Source organism: Carcharodon carcharias, chromosome 1 (genome assembly GCF_017639515.1).
Source record: "Carcharodon carcharias isolate sCarCar2 chromosome 1, sCarCar2.pri, whole genome shotgun sequence".
Taxonomy (NCBI): domain Eukaryota; kingdom Metazoa; phylum Chordata; class Chondrichthyes; order Lamniformes; family Lamnidae; genus Carcharodon; species Carcharodon carcharias.
The window spans coordinates 86,710,871-86,733,119 of record NC_054467.1 but is presented as its reverse complement, the minus strand read 5'-3'; the positions used below and the strand labels follow the sequence as shown (position 1 = coordinate 86,733,119).

At 45.7% G+C, this 22,249-nt stretch overlaps 1 protein-coding gene across 1 annotated transcript in view; it reads right to left on the bottom strand.

Moving 5' to 3' along the window:
• alpk1 (alpha-kinase 1) overlaps positions 1–22,249 on the bottom strand; it is a 165,556-nt gene that overhangs the window by 28,920 nt on the left and 114,387 nt on the right. Inside the window, exons 6-9 of the mRNA XM_041184630.1 lie at positions 19,244–19,330; positions 17,699–17,775; positions 9,981–10,076; positions 2,630–2,734 (exon numbers count right to left, since the gene is read on the bottom strand). Coding sequence (XP_041040564.1) covers positions 2,630–2,734; positions 9,981–10,076; positions 17,699–17,775; positions 19,244–19,330 — 365 coding nt within the window. The remainder of the gene's footprint in view (positions 1–2,629; positions 2,735–9,980; positions 10,077–17,698; positions 17,776–19,243; positions 19,331–22,249) is intronic.

The window sequence follows — 22,249 nt, the reverse complement described above, 5'->3', positions numbered from 1 at the left end:
GCAGAGTTTTGGATGTGTGAAGTGGATTGTGGGGAGAGGATGGAATAAGAACATTTGATGAAGGTGACAGCGAAGGATGCGAGATGAGGGTCAGTATGGGTGTTGGCTGTTTAGATGGAGATTTGAGGAAGTGCCTGGAGAGAATGGAATGTGTGTGACAGCAAGGTGTGTCAGTCAGAGGAGTGTTTGCAGGAGACTGTTGGGAGGTGGGAGAGTGATGGATGCCACCTGAAAGTCTTATGAGACACCTTTTCTTGCTTAATGAGATGATACCCCCTTTTCTGACATTGTATCCAGTCTTGGGCACCACACTACTGCTGTTCACAGCCACTACAGCTTCCAGCCCACCTGTTTAGATTGGGTGGCTGGCTTATTCCTCCTGTCCTGAGGAAGCAACATCTCTTCTGGCCCCCACTGCCTCCAGCATGACTTCCAGGGAAGAGTCAGAGAATTGGGAGAGTGGGGGTGCAGTCTTCCCATATCCTCCTTTCACTTCCTTGCCTCCAAAATTCTTCACAAACAAGACTTCCTGCAGTCATTCTGACCCCTGCCAGGGTCCCTTTAAATAAAGAGTCTTCATTCATGCCCACACTGTGATTGGTCAGGAAATCCAGAAGTGGGATGCTAAGCTGTGGCTGAGTTCAAGCGCCACGGCAAAGCCTGCTGAAAGAATAAAGAGGTTCCCAACCCATAACTGGCCTCCTCACTGTGTACAGTTCTGTCAGGATAAAATTCCACTCTTGGTTTCTACTGTTTTGTCCTGCAGATCCACCCCAGCAATGGGTGGCACAGGGGAGAGAGGTGACGATGCTGAAGAGGGTAATGAGGAGCAAGCCATTTGTTTATATGCAAATGAAGCCAGTAGCAATTTGGCAATAAATTGCGTGGAGCACTTCAGGAGTGCAAATAATAATTACCCCATGGGGAAAGTCTTTTAAAAGTGAAATTCGACCAGATGTGGCTCCCATTTGAACTTCCTCGCTATAGGAATGTCCTACACCATTCTTGCATGCTAAGTGTGCCGGAAGCAGGGGGAAAATTTGGCCTTTGAAATCAGTACGAAATGCAAGCTCACAAAAGAGACAATGAAACTAAATTTAAATGCAAGCAATAATAATCAGCGATCAACATCTGAATAAAAAGTGAGTTTTTATGAGTAAGGGGGCTGGAGAGAGTTACAGATGACATTATGAATTATGTCAAGCTATAGTGTTTCTAAACAATCCATATTCACACTGTACGGCACAGATCACACCTTGAATAGTGTGTCCATTTGTGGTGGCTGGGACATTCAAACTTGAGAAGCAATTTTGAGAAGTTGCCATGGTGATGTGATCGCTAACCAAGAAGGTGGTAAAATCCAGAAATCATTCAAAAGGCAACCTGGTACTGTGATCAGGTGCACAGTAAGGGCCTGACTTTAACTCTGTAAGTAAATGGGTTTTGAGTAAGTTAAAATCTCACCCTGAGTGTTTATGGAAGGATGAGCTGAATGAGACAAATGACCTCTTTTAACTTTACTTGTCTTAATGGTCATACACCCAGGCATGGATAATTAGTTATCTAGTACAATAGATGCTGTGTTTCTATCAGTCAATGCTGGTTGTACTTGTTTTATCAAACAACTCACATTACATTTTATTATTCTCAACACTTCATCACAAATATAAAGGATAGAAAACCAAATAATTGACACCAGCACATACTTTTAAGGAGTAAGACCCTGAGAGCTATTGATAGTTTACACCACATATAGACATAAGCCATTAGCACCCACAATCACATACGCATCCTAGAAGCTACATATATTCACACGGATAGAATTTGCAGACAGAAAGAACATTTCCTCGCACTGTGCCTTTTTCAATTAAACAAAAGTTTGGGGGACAGCCATTCCCTGGTTCATTCCCCATGGCAATGCCTTGATCAATCACAGCTGACTTGCCTGGTTTGAATTTAGACAAAAGCTTGGCAGTTAACTGTTCCTTGGTGCATTTTCCATGGCAATGCCTCTACTAATCAGAGTCAACTTGCCAAACAATCAGTACCCCCTTCTCATGTAGTATAAATTGTTGCTCCCTTTGAGATTTGGTATTCTTGTGATTCTGTCCTGATGAGTGCAAAACGAAAAGTTTCGACAGCATGTCTCTTTTCTCAGCAATATAATCAAAAACCTTCCAATTCAATTTACCTAATTAAGTTGACAAATAGTGTCCATTGTCTGCAAAAACTAGTTTTGTTGCATGAAGGATTTCATTCACAGTATAAAACCACATGATATTGGGAACTCGAGCTCAAACAATTGAATTCCTAACAACATCATTAAATTATATCAGATTCCTGGAGGCAACAGCACATAAAATGATTCTGATTAATAAGAGGATTTCTAATTATTAACTCATTTAAGTAACCCAGCAATAGTTTTCAAGCGCTAAAGCACATTAAAGATTGAATAACTCTTAATCTATAACCTGACCTGTATTTTCTTTTTAGAGTTCATTTCTGTTGATTAACGTTCACAATTTTATCATGTGAAAGCAATTTAGATGGATTTAAAACTAAAACCCTGCCCTCTATTTGGCAAATAATTTAAAATGCATTTTCAATCTGCTAGATATTGCACACTCACCAAATTTGTCAGCACAAAGAGTGGAGTGTACTGACTGAGTACAGCAGCCAGTTTGCCTGCTTCAGCAGCTGACAAGAGTCGGTCAGTGTATTCTTCAATCAGAATCTGAGAACCAAAAGCAAAATCAGGCTGCATTAGTTCAATTGTTCAATACGTTAAGAAACGTTGTTTTCACGTCTAGTATTACTCAATAAACATAAAAAGATTGGCAACTCATTGGAGTTAAGCAAGGCTACTGACTGAGCCACGGTTGACATTCAGACCCCTTATATACCATGCTGTGCACTGTATGAACCAAAAGACATTTCAACCTCTCAGAGCCTAGCTGGTATGTAGCAAAATATAAAAACATGCAGGGAAATTCCAGAAACTCCAAATACCTTACATTTGCGGCATACTTCAGATGGAAGGAAAGCTGAGTGGAAAGATGGCACCAATGGACAAAAGCAGAGCACTGGTACAAGAAGGCTTATGCCGCAGTTAGAATGGTTAACAAAGATATCACTGCCAATTTTAACATGCTGATTCAGATGTCCTGAAGATTAAGGGAATGGTACAAATGATTAGGGTTTCATAAGTAATTTGTCCATGCACATGTCCATAACTTCGCCCTGGGATATGGGCATCTCTAGCAAGGCATTTAATGCCCATCCCTAGTTGTCCTTGGGAAGATGATGGTGAGAGGTCTTCTTAAATTGCTGTAGTCAGTGTGCTGAAGGTGCTCCCAAGTGCTGTTAGGTATGGCAGTTCCAAGACTTTGACCCAAGGACAATAAAAGAACAAAGAACAAAGAAGGTCAAAGAACAGAATGGCTAAAATCATGGGTAAAAGTGACAAGGAGGAATTAATTGCAGTGAGGATGATTGGTAAACCGGGGACAAATTTAAGATGCTTTCCAACAAGTGCAACAGTTGCTGTATCACTTAAAACTGCAGTCATTATCAGCAAAGTAAATGTGCCCAAACTGCATTCTACACTTTACTGGAACTTTCTTAGATACCACTTATTCCCATCTTTTGTCAGACTCCATGTTGCCTCTGAAGAGATGCAGGCAGGCTGCTCACCTCTTGTTCTGTGTGGCACTGAGGAGCATGGTGGCCGGCTTCATCGGTCAGGGACCCGTTGGGGACCTATTTCAATCTGTGGCCTCTGCAGGGGCAGCCATTGTCACTGACTCCTGTGGGGAGCAGATGATGGCTCAGGTGGAGGAGCCGGTGAGTTGGGAGGAGATGAGGATGCTGGGAGGTTCTCAGTACCTTCACATTCCTCCCTAACCTCTACAGCCCAAGTTGAGCTTCTGGTGGGTTAGCTGGGGTTGGCTGCTGGTATGCAGCAGTCACCCATTCCAGCAACCTCTGTGTCACCAATGTAACTGTCCTGTTAAGTGAGTGCAGCTCCTCATGTATTCTGTAGATGTCAGCGCTCATACTCTGAGTGAATGGCTCCAGGCGATTGAGTTAGCCCTAGACCCTTTGCAGGCAGTGATGCTGCTCTTCTGTCCACTCTGAGTGATGCTGCCTGTGTCTCTCCATGAGATTGGGCAGTCTCTCATGCTGGGAACTCATGTGGTTGAGCCCTTGAGACAAGGTGGAGCTCATCACCATGATGGACTCCTCCACTTGCAGTGCATGAGCTTGTATTGCCTCAGGAAACTCTGCCAGATGTCCACACACCTGCTGCTGATGCTCCAATTACTGTGCCCCAAAAGGTGACTCCTGAAGCCCCACATCCTTGCCCACTGGAGTATCATCGTGACTTTCCTCTCTCCTCCGAGGGGGACTATGCACAGATGTTTCTGACTCTGACACCTCCTCCTGCACTCTGGTGCGGTGCCCTTCACTCTTGTGCTACTGGCTCTACATGTGCACAACATCGCTCTGAGGTGCTTGTATCTATTTTGACAGTTTATTGGCTAGTAAGATGTAATGCAGCCTCCTTAGACATCCCTTCATCCTCCTGATGTGCAAGGGATCAGGTGCCTGGGGGCCAGGTGGTGAGCATGCAGCACTGGGACCTGTGTGAGACACAAAAGGATTTAATGAGATATAGCCCTTTACATTTGGGTAGCACTCTCTGTTACACACCATAGTCGTGCTGCCCTTATCATGCAACCCCAACTTAACACACCCTCTCCTGCCATCATCCCCTTGTGCTCAGTGAACTGACAGCATCATTGCTGTCATTTTCCAAAGTGCCTTTATCACAGCCTCTAACACTTGCTGTGGGCAATTCTCCACCGCCGCCAATCAGCCAGGCGGGCACCCTGGCTACCTCCATTGCTGTTTCATCCACATTCCTAATGACCCGTAGCCTCATGGCCCCACCCCTGGTCTGTGTCATCTCCCTGGCATTATGGGTCCTCTTGTCTGCAAATACAATATAAAGAGCAATGTTGGCCTAATATATCATGCCACCAGGGAGAAATCTCTTGAATTTGTCATTGCCTCACAGTGGACATTCACATCTCCACTGTGTGCACCTGCAGGAGTGGCTTGGACAGTCAAGGCCTCATGGTGTAGGAGAGGTATGCGCCTGGTCACCAACTATAGATGCAGCATTCATATGTGAACCATCACTTGGATCTCTGTGTACTTCTACTGAATAATACACCTTGCTGGAATGGAGCAGGTCGTGGAACCGCTTCCTACATTGTATCCATGTTCTTCGATGGTCACCTGCTACTCTCACAGTAGTGGTTATCTCTTGCCATGTCCTCTTGACTCTCGTGGGCGGGTTACGGCGGCCACATGGATATTACACCAGAACCTGGAGGTCCAGGCTGCTAAAACAGGGTGCTGGCCCTCTCACTCCTTCCCCACTATCTCTTCGATGAGGCATTCTGGCATGAGAAATGTAAAACGAAAATGCGCATAAGGCATCCAACTGCCAATGGTCTCACATACATTTGTGTGCTTACATACATGAACCACGTTCTCCAACTCATTAACACCTAATGTTGAGAAGCGGGGTGGAAATAGGTCTAGATAAATGTAGCCTGGCCTTTGTTCCTGACAGTCCCAGATGGCATGCTGTCCTGCCGATCACTAACTACCTTGCTGACTTGTTCCATCTGAGTCAGAAAGTTGTACCATTAAATTGTTCAGCTGTCAGGGTCCTGGTCAGGGGTCAATTGAATGGGCGCACCCTGAGTGATGGGTGAAAAGAGAGTAGGTAGAAGGGCAAAGGATTGTGGCGAATGTGGTCTGTATCCACCATCCCCTGAGGCATAATAGTAACCTAAGTCAATACAGAATATCTTGAACAGCCGATGGTGCCACGATGCTGCCACCTCCATAGCTGTGACTTGTGAAGCTCTTACGGCCAAAAATTGGTTGAGTGACTTCCTTTGTTATAAAGTGAATAGGCGACAGCAATAATATGTTGAACTTTGGAAAGCCCATGATGGGTCATTTGTTCCAGTTTCAGCAACCAGTTGGACAACTTACACAGTTTGCACTCACCGGACTGCTCAATGACGTCTCCTCCAAGTGAAAGCAGCACCTCCATGCACTCCCTGCATCACAGAAAGAGCTCCTTACTGGCCCAACTTTTATCCCCAACTGAGATGCATAACCCACCATGGGCCCACCTCAGCCTCTCCAAAACTTCCGGGGTAGGCAGGCCTGATTCCCTTTATCCCTGCCCTCCCAGGGCAAAAATCAGAATACCTGGGGCACTTTCTCCCAAGTTGGGTTTGCAAAGTTGGGAATTTTCATGACTCTGCCCTCATGATTTGGGGGCATAAATTTGGCTCTTGGTGTCAACCTGAGGGATAAATCTGTGGCTATGCTAGGTGTGCCACTGCTGCTGGCTATTCCCTCATTATTGGATAGTTCTGAGATCTGTGAATCATGTCTACTAGTTGTCGTTATCTGATCTACTAGCAAACTGAAGCCTTCCTGACAGCATCTTTAAAACTTGTGTCATGACAGTGGAATACGGCCTCAAATTACTTATGGGCATATTGAACTTTTTAAGGAAGACTTGTATTTTTAAAAAGGACACACAAGCAAAGACACTGAGCAAAAAATGGTTGAGAGTGTAAAGTAACCACTTTCTGGAAAGTTCCTAAATGGATTATACTTTGCTGGCTAGTCCAGGTAGAGCATGGAATGTCACACCTAAAAAGATGTCAAGGCCTACTTCAGGCAGAGCCACTTGAAAGGAAGAGATGAAATGCAAAAGACTGAACTTTAATCTCCTGTGATTGTGGAGACAATGGAGATTGATTACCACATCACAGCAGAAACCATCTCCTGTTGAGTTATATCACAGAGTGTGGAAATCATCTGAGTTGAATGGAAGTAGACTGTGGGTAAAAGACATGTTTGTTTTTTCTCTTCCAGGAAAACACAAGGAAAGGGGTCAAAAAGTTAGCTGTAGACCTGGTCTGTGTGCTCTAGTTCTGGTGTACTAGTGTGTGCTAGTGAGAGTCATGGCAGAAGAAGATTGACTAGGCACCCCTTTGCAGCTTGTAGGCAAAGGCTCGTTTCTCTCTTTCTGTTGCTGAAGGAAAGTCAGCAAAGCCAGAATTAAAAAAGAAAATAGGACAGCTTCTTCAACTAGCCTGCAGAACCAAGTGTCTCTAAACTGCCAAAGTAGGCTCTATCAGAATTACCCAACTTAACAGCTGCAATGATTCGCCATCTATGCCTCACGGACAAGCCAAAGACTGATTCATTTATCTCTTCTAATGTTTATTTGGGCTCAGCCTTTCATTTCCGATCTGTGTGAGTGTGTGTTGCATTTTTATTATTTTTTCCTTGGATTTTAGTAACTAATAAACTTATTCTTTCTCTGACTCAAGAAAGTCTGGTTAAATTGGCTCCTTTCAAAACATAAATACATTTGGATGGGGATAAAGTATCCATGAGGGAAGGGATTCCTTTTAAAGTAACCTTGTGACCAACCAAGGGGGTTGAATAAAGAAGGGGAGCCTGTTCATTCCTCCTCACCCAGGAGTATTACAAAATTGGGGTCCCGTTTGGGAAGTTAACAATTTGGGGTATCTTATCCGGGATCATAACAAATTGGTGGGATCTTGCCTGGGAACTACATGAGGCACTGGGACTCTATGGCTGATGTCGCAGAAGTTGCCTTGCACTCTATGCCAGGCCAGAGTTCAAACAACTCTTCACCTATTGTTGCACAGATACAGAGTATAAAAATAGGGAAGTGTTGTTGCAACTGTACAAGGCATTGGTGAGACCGCACCTGGAATACTGTGCACAGTTTTGGTCCCCTTACTTGAGGAAGGACGTAGTTGCACTGGAGGCGATTCAGCGGAGGTTCACTAGATTGATTCCAGAGATGCGGGGCTTGTCTTATGAGGAGAGATTGAGCAGTTTAGGCCTATACTCGCTAGCGTTTAGAAGGATGAGAGGAGATCTAATTGAGGTATATAAGATGCTAAAGGGGATAGACAAAGTAGACGTGGAGCGGATGTTTCCCCTTCTGGGGCATTCTAGAATGAGAGGCCAGTGTTTTAGGCTAAAGGGTGGTAGAGTTAAATCAGAGATGAGGAGGAATTACTTTTCTCAAAGGGTCATGAAACTGTGGAATTCACTACCTCGGAGTGCAGTGGATGCTGAGACGCTGAATAAAGTTAAGGAGGAGATAGACAGATTTTTAATTAGTAATGGGTTGAAAGGTTATGGGGAGAGGGCGGGAAATTGGAGTTGAGGCCGAAATGAGATCAGCCATAATCATAATGAATGGCAGGGCAGGCTTGAGAGGCTGAATTGCCTACTCCTGCTCCTAGTTCTTATGATCTTATACAGAGGGTAGAAATAAAGGCAAATACTGCAGATGCTGGAAACCTGAAACAAAAACAGAAAATGCTGGAAAAACTCAGCAGGTCTAACAGCTGAGTTCTCAGCACTGAAGAAGAGTCATATGGACTCGAAACGTTAACTTTGTTTTCCTCTCTCGACAGATGCTGTCAGACCTGCTGAGTTTTTTCAACATTTTCTGTTTTTGTTACGGTGGATAGAGTCTTTCTGTGAACCTTGCAGTGTGTTTTTCATGGATGCAAATGACTCATGTAGACCATCTTGCTAAGATAGAAACCTCTGTAAGCAAACAATGGTCTTACTAGGTATTGTAGCAGAGAAACAACAATGTTGCACCTCTGAGCAGCAGATCCCTGGGGTTCAGTAGCCACCACCCCTTGCTTCTTCTAATCCTTGCACAGGATGATTTGCTTTGGGCTACCTCTTTAACCTTGCTCTTTACAAACCTCGGGGTATGTGAACCCATGCTGGTATTTGGCAAAAGTAGTGGTCCTGGCATAGGCTGTGGTGTAGTGTGGACTTTCTTGAAAATATTGACTGTGGGAGCAGTGTGTGCTTCTATTCCTAGAAGGTGGAGAAACATGTCCAAATCTTGCCTCAGGGGGCTGGTAGCGATGTCAGGCTGGCAGCTCTACTGGGCAAGGCATGCAAATGAGTGAGAGGACATTGCAACATGGAGGCCCCTGCGTTGCTGACATTGAAGTTATAAATTCAAAGGTCCAAAGCCAGTCGGGCCACTGGGTTAGAGGGGAAGCCCCCTGTAAGCTGAGTCGCTGACAAACTTGTGACCTTTCATGCTCATGGCCTTGTCACTGGGGCATGGAGCTGGAAACTGAACTGTTCCAGGAGGTCACTGGTGGCCTCTGCACATGGTATGGGCCATTCCAGCACTGGTAAAATAAACTGATGTGGGCACAAAATGGTCCCTAAGTGGGGCCTTAATTGGGCTAATGATCTGACCACCTACGTGGAACCACAGCCAACCTACTTCCCATTCCTCTCCTGGCAAAGTCCCCCGTAGATGGGAAGGAGTCAACATCACTCCTTTCCTATTTTCCTGGCCCTCCAGCCTCTCTTCTTATGGGGCCAGAGACCTGACATTGCTGCGTACCCTCTGGTTAGGTCTGCAACATCAGGAGCATGCCCACCTGTCCTTAATAGGATGGCAAGTGTGGAGATGGCTGATGAGGAAGTCACGTCCCAGAAGGCTGTGCTGAAGGATGTGCTGATAACAGGGGTAGGCTGGGAACCCCCATATGAGTTGATATCAGGGCCCTGATGCCTGTCAGGAAATCCAACCTTTTCTCTCTGTTTTATGCTCAGGTCCTTAACCCAGCAATTTCTAGACTTAGGCCTGTTAGGCTCATTGATTTATTTTCATAATTCAGAAACACACTGAGAGGAATTTTATGCCAGCGGGATTTTACGGTCCCTCCAAAGTCAATGGATTTGTGAATGGCTCACTGCATTTTACAGCCATGCCCGTGCCGCAACAGAGCCATAAAATTCCACCCTTGGACTTAAGCTGTTAGAAGCATCAACAGTCAAAGATACTCTACCAGATCCATCTGAGGGTCATCCTTAAATCGGCTGTAATCGTCATCACTCATTGAAACCAGCACATCAGCCAAAATGCCCATTGAAGTGGAAATGCCCTAAGATTACAAATAATTTAACACAAATTGGTTTTAACTCCAAATAATAATACAAATAACATGTTTTTTCATTCATTCATGGGATGTGGACTTCACTGGCTAGGCCAGCATTTATTGCCCACCTCTAATTTCCCTTGAGAAGGTGGTGGTGAGCTGCCTTCTTGAACTGCTGCAATCCATGTGGTGTAGGTAAACCCAGAGTGCTGTTAGGAAGAGAGTGCAGGATTTTGACCCAGCGGCAGTGAAGGGACAGTGATATATTTCCAAGTCAGGATGGTGAGTAAGTTGGAGGGGAACTTCCAGGTGGTGGTGTTCCCATGTGACTGCTGCCATTGTCCTTCTAGGTGGTATGGTCATGGGTTTGGAAGGTGCTGTCTAAAGAACGTTAGTGAGTTCCAACAGTGTGTCTTGTAGATGGTACACACTGCTGCTACTGTGTGTTGATTTTTTAAGGAGTGAATGTTCGTAGAAGGGTTGCCAGGCAAGCGGGCTACTTTGTGCTGGATGGTGTTGAGCTTCTTCAGTGTTGTTGGAGCTGCACTCATCCAGGCAAGTGCAGAGTATTCTATCACACTCCTGACTTGTGCTTTGTAGATTGTGAACAGGCTTTGGGGAGTCACGAGGTGAGTTACTTGCCACAGGATTCCTAGCCTCTAACCTGCTCTTGTAGCCACAGTATTTACATGGCTAGTCCAGTTCAGTTTCTGGTCATCCTTGTACATTTACCGTGTATTGCTAAAAAAAAGAGATGTGTCTAAGCTTTTCATCTTACTGTCATCAGGGCACTCATAAGAATACCAATATAAGGGAAAGACAACAATTTATACTGTCTGTGAAGAGAGTGCTGATTGGTTGGCAAGTGGCATTGCCATGGAGAATGCACCACTGATGGTGACTGACAGGTAACTACCTAGCATTATTTGAAATTTAAACCATGCAGCTTAATCCTGATCAGTTAAGGCATTGCCCTGAGGAATGAGTCAACGAATTTTGTCACTTATTTTGTTTAGCTGAAACAGACACAATGGGCAGAATTTTCTGTCTGTCTGTCCGGCGGGCGGGGAGCCAATCCCTGCCAGCGAAGCGGGCCACACTGCCATTTTAGGTGGGCGGGCCCAGCATGACGTCCGGCGGCAAGCACTATGTGCTTCCTGTGCGGGCCGGGGTGGGGTGGGGGGGGGTGGTGGGGGGGAGAGTTCCCTAAAAGCGAGAGTGCGCATGCACGAAAGAGCGCACATCTCCCTGAGGCTAAGTGCAGCCTCAGGCAGATCACTTCCACTTTGAAAAATATTTAAAATCCAAAAAAAACTCCCTAACATGTCCCCTCATGTGACAATGTCACATAAGATGGGACATGTTCATAATTTACAGAATAACTTTATTAAAATTTTTAAAATCCCACATGAAACCTCATCCCACCGCTGGATGAGGTTTCATGTTTTCTCTATTTGCCGCCGGGGTTCCTGGCCTGCCCACCAACCTTAAGGTTGGACGGGCAGGTCCTTTAATTGTTTAAATGATCCTGTCAATGGCCTCAATTGCTGCTGATTTTGCTGCACTCCCGCCTTCCTGAAAATTTAAATGGGGTGGGGTGACATCATCTCGTGTCAGTTTACGCGTTGGCGAATGGGCCCCACCCTCTGCTCACCGATGGCAAAATTCCGCCCAATGTGTGCACATATTCTTTCTGTCTGCAAAGAACAGGGCCTTGTGTACTAATATATGCAGCTTCCAGCCCACACAAATGCACCACACTGCGAACCCAACTGACAATTTTAAATTGGTTGTCAGTGTAATTCTTAGTACACTGAGGATTATTCAGCAACTGTTGTCCAGTCGCGGAATCACATCTAACCTTGGACACTGTTTTGAGTTTTGCAAGTACGGGCTGGTTGGGACAGGCTGTACCCTGCCCATTGTGAATGGCGGCTGGGACATGCTGTTTGATACGATCCACCAGTCTTTGGGATGTATGGCTTACAAAACCAGCATCACACCGGCACTGAAATCCATATTCCACATTACTGATTAGTGTGATAGGCAGAACACCTTTTTGGCTTGACAGCAACATCCTGTTAGTGGCAAATACCACTCGTGTTGCTACTGCATAGTAGCAGTGGGAAACAGCTAGCTTCACCTGTTGCTCAAACTTTTGAGATGCCTTGCTCTTCCATGGTAATATGAGGTAGACTGGGCACTTTTCAGGGCTGCAAGTAAAGGTCTTAGGCCTGTGTGATACACAGTGCTAAATGATTTAATCAGGGTAGACATTATCCTGCAGGATGCCTTTGATACACCCTAATACAGCATCAAGCTTTTATGGTGAGCAAATGGCTCAGGCCTTATTTACCAGGTTGCCGCATCGATTATGCTAAAGTGAGACACAGTCACACGATTGTGAGCCTGCCTTCACTGGTCAATATACACATTAGGATTCTTACAGTTTCACGCGTGATAAGATTGGTCTTATCAGCAACCATGTAAATAGGAAACAAAATTACCTGGAAAAACTCAGCAGGTCTGGCAGCATCGGCGGAGAAGAAAAGAGTTGACGTTTCGAATCCTCATGACCCTTCGACAGAACTTGAGTTCGAGTCCAAGAAAGAGTTGAAATATAAGCTGGTTTAAGGTGTGTGTGTGGGGGGCGGAGAGAGAGAGAGAGAGAGAGAGAGGTGGAGTGGGGGTGTGGTTGTAGGGACAAACAAGCAGTGATAGAAGCAGATCATCAAAAGATGTCAACAACAATAGTACAAAAGAACACATAGGTGTTAAAGTTAAAGTTGGTGATATTATCTAAACGAATGTGCTAATTAAGAATGGATGGTAGGGCACTCAAGGTATAGCTCTAGTGGGGGTGGGGAGAGCATAAAAGATGTAAAAAAAAAAAATTTTTTTTTCTTTTTTTTTATAATGCAAGTAGGTGGGAAAAGGAAAATCTATATAATTTATTGGAAAAAAAAGAAAAGGAAGGGGGAAACAGAAAGGGGGTGGGGATGGGGGAGGGAGCTCATGACCTAAAGTTGTTGAATTCAATATTCAGTCCGGATGGCTGTAAAGTGCCTAGTCGGAAGATGAGGTGTTGTTCCTCCAGTTTGCATTCACTGGGCTTCACTGGAACAATGCAGCAAGCCAAGGACAGACATGTGGACAAAAGAGCAGGGTGGAGTGTTAAAATGGCAAGCGACAGGGAGGTTTGGGTCATTCTTGCGGACAGACCGCAGGTGTTCTGCAAAGCGGTCGCCCAGTTTACGTTTGGTCTCTCCAATGTAGAGGAGACCACATTGGGAACTGTTTTTCAACATTCAAAGGATCATCCTCCGCCATTTCCGCCAACTCCAGCATGATGCCACCACCAAACACATCTTCCCATCACCCTCCCTATTGGCATTCCGTAGGGATCGCTCCCTCCGGGACACCCTGGTCCACTCCCCCATCACCCCCTACTCCTCAACCCCCTCCAATGGCACCACCCCATGCCCACGCAAAAGATGCAACACCTGCCCCTTCACTTCCTCTCTCCTCACCGTCCAAGGACCCAAACACTCCTTTCAAGTGAAGCAGCATTTCACTTGCATTTCCCCCAACTTAGTCTACTGCATTCGTTGCTCCCAATGCGGTCTCCTCTACATTGGAGAGACCAAACGTAAACTGGGCGACCGCTTTGCAGAACACCTGCGGTCTGTCCGCAAGAATGACCCAAACCTCCCTGTCGCTTGCCATTTTAACACTCCACCCTGCTCTTTTGTCCACATGTCTGTCCTTGGCTTGCTGCATTGTTCCAGTGAAGCCCAGCGCAAACTGGAGGAACAATACCTCATCTTCCGACTAGGCACTTTACAGCCATCCGGACTGAATATTGAATTCAACAACTTTAGGTCGTGAGCTCCCTCCCCCATCCCACCCCCTTTCTGTTTCCCCCTTCCTTTTCTTTTTTTTCCAATAAATTATATAGATTTTCCTTTTCCCACCTATTTCCATTATAAAAAAAAAGAAAAAAAAAATTTTTTTTTTTTTTACATCTTTTATGCTCTCCCCACCCCCACTAGAGCTATACCTTGAGCGCCCTACCATCCATTCTTAATTAGCACATTCATTTAGATAATATCGCCAACTTTAACACCTATGTGTTCTTTTGTACTATTGTTGTTGACATCTTTTGATGATCTGCTTCTATCACTGCTTGTTTGTCCCTACAACCACACCCCCACTCCACCCCTCTCTCTCTCTCTCTCCGCTCCCCCCACACACACCTTAAACCAGCTTATATTTCAACTCTTTCTTGGACTCGAACTCAAGTTCTGTCGAAGGGTCATGAGGACTCGAAACGTCAACTCTTTTCTTCCCCGCCGATGCTGCCAGATCTGCTGAGTTTTTCCAGGTAATTCTGTCTTTGTTTTTGATTTACTGAATAATCCTCAATGTGCTAAGAATTACAGTGACAACCAAATTAAGAATGTCAGTTGGGCTTGCAATATGGCGCATTTGTCTGTATTGGAAGCTGCAAAAATTAGTACACAGGGCCCTGTTCTTTGCAGAGAGAAAGAGCATGTACATACATTGCACCTGTTTCAGCTAAACAAAATAAGTGTCAGCCATTCGCTGACTCGTTCCTCAGGGCAATGCCTTGGGGTCAAGTTGCTTGGTTTAAATTTCAAATAATGCTTGGCAGTTAACTGTCAGTCACCATCAATGGTGCATTCTCCATGATAACGCTATTTGCCAACCAATCAGCACTTCCTTCACATACAATATAAATTGTTGTTTTCCCCTTATATTTGTATTCTTGCGAGAGTCCTGATAAGTGCAAGACAAAAAGCTTAGACATGTCTCTTTTCTCAGCAATACTTAAGTTCTGTACTACCAAATGACTATTTACATTTACTATTTTAATTCTATCCATATCCTCTATCATTTTGTACTCACACCAATATTTATATCTGTCTCTGCACAACTTAAATCTACTTGGGATCTTGGCAATATACGGCTGTTTTAATTTTATTTGAACGGTGGAGAAGAAATCTCGTGCACCAAACTGCGCAGGGAGAACCTGCTTTTTCTTCACCCATTAACCTGAAACCTTGAACACTACAAGAATCTACTTTCATATAGATTAGTCAGGAATAATAAATTAGATCATAGTATTTCACCTAAAATATGATCACTGTCATTTCTATTCACAATAAGGATGATCAAACCAATCAACAGTTTTTCCTGTTTTCAACTAGATAATCAAAATTATTCAGAAAATTTAAGCATGATGATAAATTGATATTATGCAACCATGGTTAAGGAATGGCTCCTTAACTCAGTTGGGAGCTTCTTTGGAGAGACACCAGGCAGAATTTTCGATTCCCATCAGGGGCTGGAGGTTGGAAGGCCCAAAAATCAGGTTGGAGAGCAGCAAACCGATTTACCGGCATGTTCCCGACTCTGGCCATTTTTGCTCTGAGAGCAACAAGGTGGGGGTGAGCGAGTGGGGGGAGTGGGACTGCGGATTGGGGGAGGTGTTGAAGGCTACCCACCTGTAAGCAGTGGATAGCCTACAAGGCCAATTAAATGGCCTATTAATGTCACTCAGCAAAAGCTGACTGGAATGTTCTCACTGAGACCAAAACATGGGGTGGAATTTAATGAGCCTAACTGACAGCTGCTGTGAGCAGTTCTTCATGGTCCCCTTCCCACCTCCGACCTAATTGTGGGAGGCTTTCCTGCTGCTGGCATTCTGACCCATGGCCTCTCCCATAATTGAGTGGGCCTTGCCACCATGTTTCCTGCTGCGACAGAATGGATTAAATTACGCCCATAACCAGGGAAAGATGGCAGCTTCTGGCAACTATCACTAAAGGGAACCCATCCCCCAACACCCATCATGGCCATTGGGCAACAGCCAGTTGATGGCTTTTGGAAGGATCCCACAGTGATGGCCTGGCAGCTGTGGCCATTTTAGATTGAAATTTTTAACTTTCTCTTCAGAGGGGACCTCCATTGTGAGGTACCCTCTCTCTCTTAATGGATCGGCAACTCTAACCTTGGACCGGGGCTGCCGATGTGCCATTACTGGAGGGTCTTCTTAACTGGATGGCAAGCATGCTCCCTGGCCACTAATTGGCTACCGTCCAGAAATTGCGTTCCACGAAAGGGCCCGGATCTTGACCTTGGGGCTTTAATCCCAAAATAAAAATCCAGCTCACCATCCTGCTGGGCAGCCAGATGTGTAAACCTTTGCACACACAGGTCCTGACAGCCATTTTGGGAGACAACTGCTAACAATACAGGCTGCATCTAACTTTACCTGGAAACACAGGAAAATTGGACCAAAAATAATACATTTAAAATGATTTTTGTGAAGTCATAAGTGCAGCAATGCTTCTCTGGGCTCCAAATGATTAATGTAGGCCACAGGCTAGTGTCTCCCCCATCTACTCCCACAGCAATCACCAGCCTCCCACTGGGCCTGCATTGCCACTGACCACACTGGTCTCCAGCCCTCTTGATATTGAGGAGTCCTGGAGCAGGCGAGTTGCCATCAGGCAAGCATTTGTCACGCAAGATTCTCCCACTGGCATTATCGCTACCTGCAGCCTGACCTTGTTCCCATGAATTCAGTGACAGAGTAATGAGGTAGTTTCATTGAATGCTTCTCAAGTCAAACTATATGATTGAATTATATTGGTTGTCATTTTGCCACAGCAGTTTATCAAAACAGGGAAAAGCACAGGTCCCACTTTTAGCAGGTGTAATTTCTAAAAACACACATCCAGATCCTCCAAAGGAATAAGTTATGTTATTTTCAAACGTATTTTATTTTTACCTGGCTAGAGCACTGAATTTCTGCAGCAGTGTACCTGATCGGCTGTTGAAAACAGCCGTTTACACCATTTCTCTGGGCGTTCTGCCAGAGTTATGGCTGGAGACCAGACTGAAACCCACAGAAATTGAGAGCCAATATAATCAGTGTGACAAACTGAGGAAGACATTTGTCCACATTGCACCATTTTTGGTGGCGTGGCGCAGACTCATGTCGATTCTCGAGCACCATGGCCGTTATCTACACTCCACTATGTGACTTCCTTCAGTGATATCGCTGAAGAACTCTGGGCAGGTCATGCAGGTGCATACCTGAGGCACTGTCTTCCCTTGGGAAGTTTGCACTGTGCTGCTGTAAGTGGCTCTATGCAAATTAATTTCTTCTTCACTATGATTTGCTAATGATGTGTTGTGGCACTGAAACATGCTCTCAATATGCATACAGACAGGGTTAGGTTCAGCAGCTAACTTGCTTTTAAATGGTTGAATAGCCCGGAGACACGTGCACTGCCTAGACTGACACCTTTAAAGGTGACCATTTGTGTGAGATACCAATGGACTGATGCCATCCATGGGCCAAAGGAGAGCTGGAGTCAGCTTCTTCTGGGTTGGAAAGCAGAAAGTTTGAAAAGAACCATGTTAAAACTCAATGTCCAAGTCCGGACATGAAAAATGGTCAATATAGCTGCTGAGGGGGCTGGTGATGTCTGTGAAATCAAACTTCAGTACAGGTCACTGCTTTCAGAGGAGAGGAAGGTTAGGGGGAGGAAATCTTCAGGGAAAATTAGAAGAGGAAAACAGCAATCAAAACAAACCTTTTTATCTGGGTGAGGGAGCTCATAAAACCCGACAATGGAAGCCCAGATCAGCTCTGCAGCTTCATACCACAGTCCTAAAATTTATCAGAAAATAAAACAGCAACATTAAGAGGGTTCCAGAACTTTTCTCTGAATATAGAATTCTATTTGCAGCTCAGCACCTCACTGGACACACTACACGGATGCCTAAAGGGTACACATTTTGACCACAAAGGACCTCATTCAGGCATGTTTTCCCTTTCTGGTTCTAGGAATGTTGATAACTCTATTTTTTGGACTTACTAATACAATCGCTCTTCCATGTGAAATTCCACATACTTTCTGTCGGGATTAATCTTTCACCATCTTGGTATTAATATTACTAGTATAGGTTTCAGTCTGTTACAAGGACCAACTGAGGCCATTTGCTTGTATTTTAAATGCCTTCTTGGCTCTATGATATGATGTAAAAATGGCTTGATGTTTGAAATAGTGCAAACCTTGATACAGCAAACTTGGCTACTAATATGAACTCATATTTGGTGGTGGCCTACCAGGCAATTAACAGGAGAAGGATGTTCCATCAACAATCCCATCTTCAAATAAGGCAGAGCCAGCATGAGTGCAAGTATTTACAAATGTCTTCAGCTAAAACTGAAAAATAGATGACCCCATTCACTCTACCCCCAGGCCCCTACCATGATAAATGCCACTATGAACCAATTCAGATCAGTCTAAGAGCTAAGTATTACCCTGGGGCCAAGGTCCCCACTTTGTGATGCTAATGTTAAAAGTAAGCCTATCTGTGCTTGGCCGGTTCACCCCATTGCCATTTAATGGCTGCCAGGCCTTTAATTAGCATGAAGGGGACCTTCTGTCGTCTTCCAAGAGGAAGTCCCGACTCAGAGAGCTGATGGTGAATGAAATGGCTGGCAGCTCTTTTGTCCCAGCAGCACCACTAGGAGCAGTGGCTGCTGCTGAGACTGCAACACTTCCTAAGGAAGGTGTTCAGCGATTGTTATTGACTGACAATGTGAAAGATTGCCAGGTAAGGCTTACCAAAAGATCATGTATCTATTAAAGTCAGTTACTGCCCTTGAAGCCCCCTTTCAACCATCAGTAAAGTGATGGAAGGGTTTATCAACAATGCCATCAAGCCACCTACTCACCAATATTCTACTCACTGATGCTCATTGGCTTTCAGTATCATCACAGCCTTGAACCTGACATTGACAGAAGACCTGAGAGCCAGAGGAGAGGTAACTGTTTTCAACATTAAGGCAGCTTTTAATTGATTATGGCCCTAAGGAGCCCTAGCAAGACTGATGTCAATTGGGGTCATAACACCTACCCTCCAGTGGATGGAGTATTATCTCATACAGAGATTTAGGACATAATTAAGGCGCAGACATGATAGCTCCGTGACCTCTGTTATAAGATATGGAACTGAATAAGTAAGGCAATTACCAACTGGAAACGAAAAGCTTCAAATAAAACCAACTGAACATATCACAACATTATTCAACATGATGCCAGATGCCTTTAATCCATCTTTAATCTCACCGAGCTTTTGTAGTATCTGTCCCCTTATCTGAACACTGACAGCCTGTACCAGAGTTCGGTCACTCTTTTTCTCATAGACCCAAGTACCTGCGTGTCACAAGAAGTAATGAGAGAGTCAACAGAAAGAGTAAAATTATATAGTATGTATTAATCCTATTATATAGTTGAATTACTATGCACTAGAGGTTTTGCACATTCCAAACCAATTATAGTACATTTCTTCTTCGATCCTCCACCTGAAGGCATGTCCGGCCCACAGCGCCACAATCTCCACCATGGGTAGGGTAAGGAGGCATGTCCCAAATCCACCCCAGCCAGAATGGGGAATGAACCCCATGCTGTTGGTACTGATCTGATCCACAGCAGCCATCCAGTCAACAAGTCCCCACAAAGAGTCTGCGTTGCTGTGTCAATATACACTTTTACATGCATGTTGTAGCCTGGAGCTATGAATAGTGATGGTGGAGGCTCCAATTTATTTCCATCTCATGGTTAACCAGGAATCTCTCCCACTCTTTCCGCTTGCCATTGGTGGGCTTTGGAAGGATTTACAAATTGACACTCAACCTGTTTAGCTGTGTTATGAATGAATGTTCTTTAGCCATCAAGCTCTGGAGTGGGACCTGAACCTGGAGCTTCTAACTCAGAGGCCAGGGGTGCTACGGACTGCACCACAAGATCTTGTCACAGTGCATTTAAGAAAGAGATTAAATAAAGGATTAATTTTCCTAGGTGGATGCTGTCCGATGGGGTGGGGGATGGGGGAAAGAGGTGGGAATATAGAAACGATTCCACACCCCAGAATTTATTGTAGCATATGGATTTTATGTAGCAGGTGAACATTTTAGCCTGGTCCAGTTGCTAGTCAGTCAAATTTCATTTAGGAGGAACACCAGGATACACAACTGCACACCCTGACTATCACCTCGGAAAAAATCAACAAGGGGGAAGTTCATGATGATAAAGAGTGGAAGTCAATGTAAAGGAAATTTGAGTAGGGTGTAAAATGGGACATTGATTCTTAGTCATGAAGAGATATTAATGTCTATACTGTTATTGGAAATTATTTTTGATTTGGAATTGTAATGGGGTCTGTGTCTATTGGCAGGAAATTCTGCCGGGTGGACGGGCCATGCGGGAGCGGGCATAGGTGGGCGCGGACCCCATCACCGCCTGTGGTCAAGTCTGCACTGCCATTTTAAGCGGGGGGGGGCCAATTAAGGCCTGCCGAGCGTGAAAAGCGGCTCCCAGGGACAGCTGGTGGCGGTGGGACTGCTATGACTGCCATGTCCAATGGCAACCTGGTGGCCTGTTTAAAAGTCCTCCTGCAGCCTTGCAAAGGCTGTCAAACATGACCAGCAAAAGGGGTCCCCAGAGCGCTGCTGGTGAGCAAGCCAGGCAGGAGGGCAGGGCAGGGGGCCACTGAGCCCCTCGTTTCTCAGATGATTGCCTTGCTGCCCTCCTTGAGGAGATGGCAGCACGGCAAGAGGTCTTCATTCCAAAGGACGGGAGGAGGAGGCCCCCCCACATGAGCAAGCATGCCTGAGAGGAGGTGTCAGAGGTGGTGAGCTCCTGCAGCATGGTGCAGCACATGCGAGTCCAGTGCCGTAAAGGCTTTAACAGCCTTTTGTGCTCTGAAAGGGTGAGTACCATGTTGGCATTGGTCAGTGAACCCAGCAGGTTGGTTTACCCCCCTGGCCGCCGCCCTCACCCCCCCACCAAGCTCCGAGTGCAGTTACCGCATTGATAAATTGACAGCACGTGTCCTTCACTGGGTGGGCCAGCAGATATTGCCCATGCCAAGGTCACCCTGAGAGGGTGGTGATGAGATGGGTTCTGTACCCACAGCACGTGGTACATTACTGTTTTGGGGTCAACCTGGAGAATCTGCACCTAGGCGCAGTGCTACAACTGCAAAACATGTCAAAGTCAGGCTGCTAACATGCAGGGTGACGGGGCACTGATCTATCTGCTTCCCTTTGCATTCCACATGCTTGTGCTTCCTTGCTCTGCATGGTTGGACCGTGTGGTGCAAAATGTGATGTATGCTGCATTTGGCAGGGGTGCAGGGCGGGGGGGGGGGGGGGGGGGGTGCAGGTGGTGATGGGGGGACAGGCCTGGCATCTTTGTGTGAGTGGTCAACAGCAGTGGGGTGAGGAGGCACTGGAGCCCTGCAATGTCCCACTCTGGTTGGGGTGGGATGGCAGCGAAGAGATTCCAGTTACAAGTTGTACTAATCAATGCTCTTCTCTCCTTTTCAGGAGAAGAATGCTTATAATGTCGCTGAGAAGGTGAGGACTGGCGGGGGGGCTGGCTCAGCTGGCCATCATTACCAGGTTCAAGCAGGAGGCCCTTGATCTGAAGAGGTGCCATGCGCTCAGGTCCACTGGTGGCAGTGAGGCTGGGGTGCCACGGGCAGGTATGTTAGCCCAGCAGTGAGGTCACCATTAGTTTCCCAATAGCCATGACACTGCTGAACGTTCAGTGATTGAAGTTTGCAACATGGTTTGACCATTGCTTATGGAATGATGAGTGCATAATGATCCAGGGGACAGGGATGCACTTTGACATTGTCTCCACGTTAACTGATCCTTGTTCTTCCTTTCAGCATCAGTGGAGCAGGGCTGGGCGGAGGAGGCACAGGAGCCCCCACTCATGCCTGAGAGTCCTGAAGTCTCTGACCCACCAACGTCACACCATCTCTGCCAGGCAGGCACCAGCGCAGATACTGGCACCTCGGTCGGAATTAGATCATTGGCTAGTGTCCCGGGGCACAGCAGTGAGGGCACTTCACAATCGCTGGAGGAACTGGCGGAGACAGAAAGTGCCCATGGTGCCAACAGTCGGAGGACTGCAGGGGACCAGGCACATGCTCAGTTGGTGCCTGATGATGGGCCTCTGGAGTCATTCATGAGGCAGCAAACACTGGAAGTCCAGCAGGGTGTGCGGGAAGATCTGGCAGAGATACATGAAGCTACGCTTGGCTTTGTCTCCATGGTGGAGGAG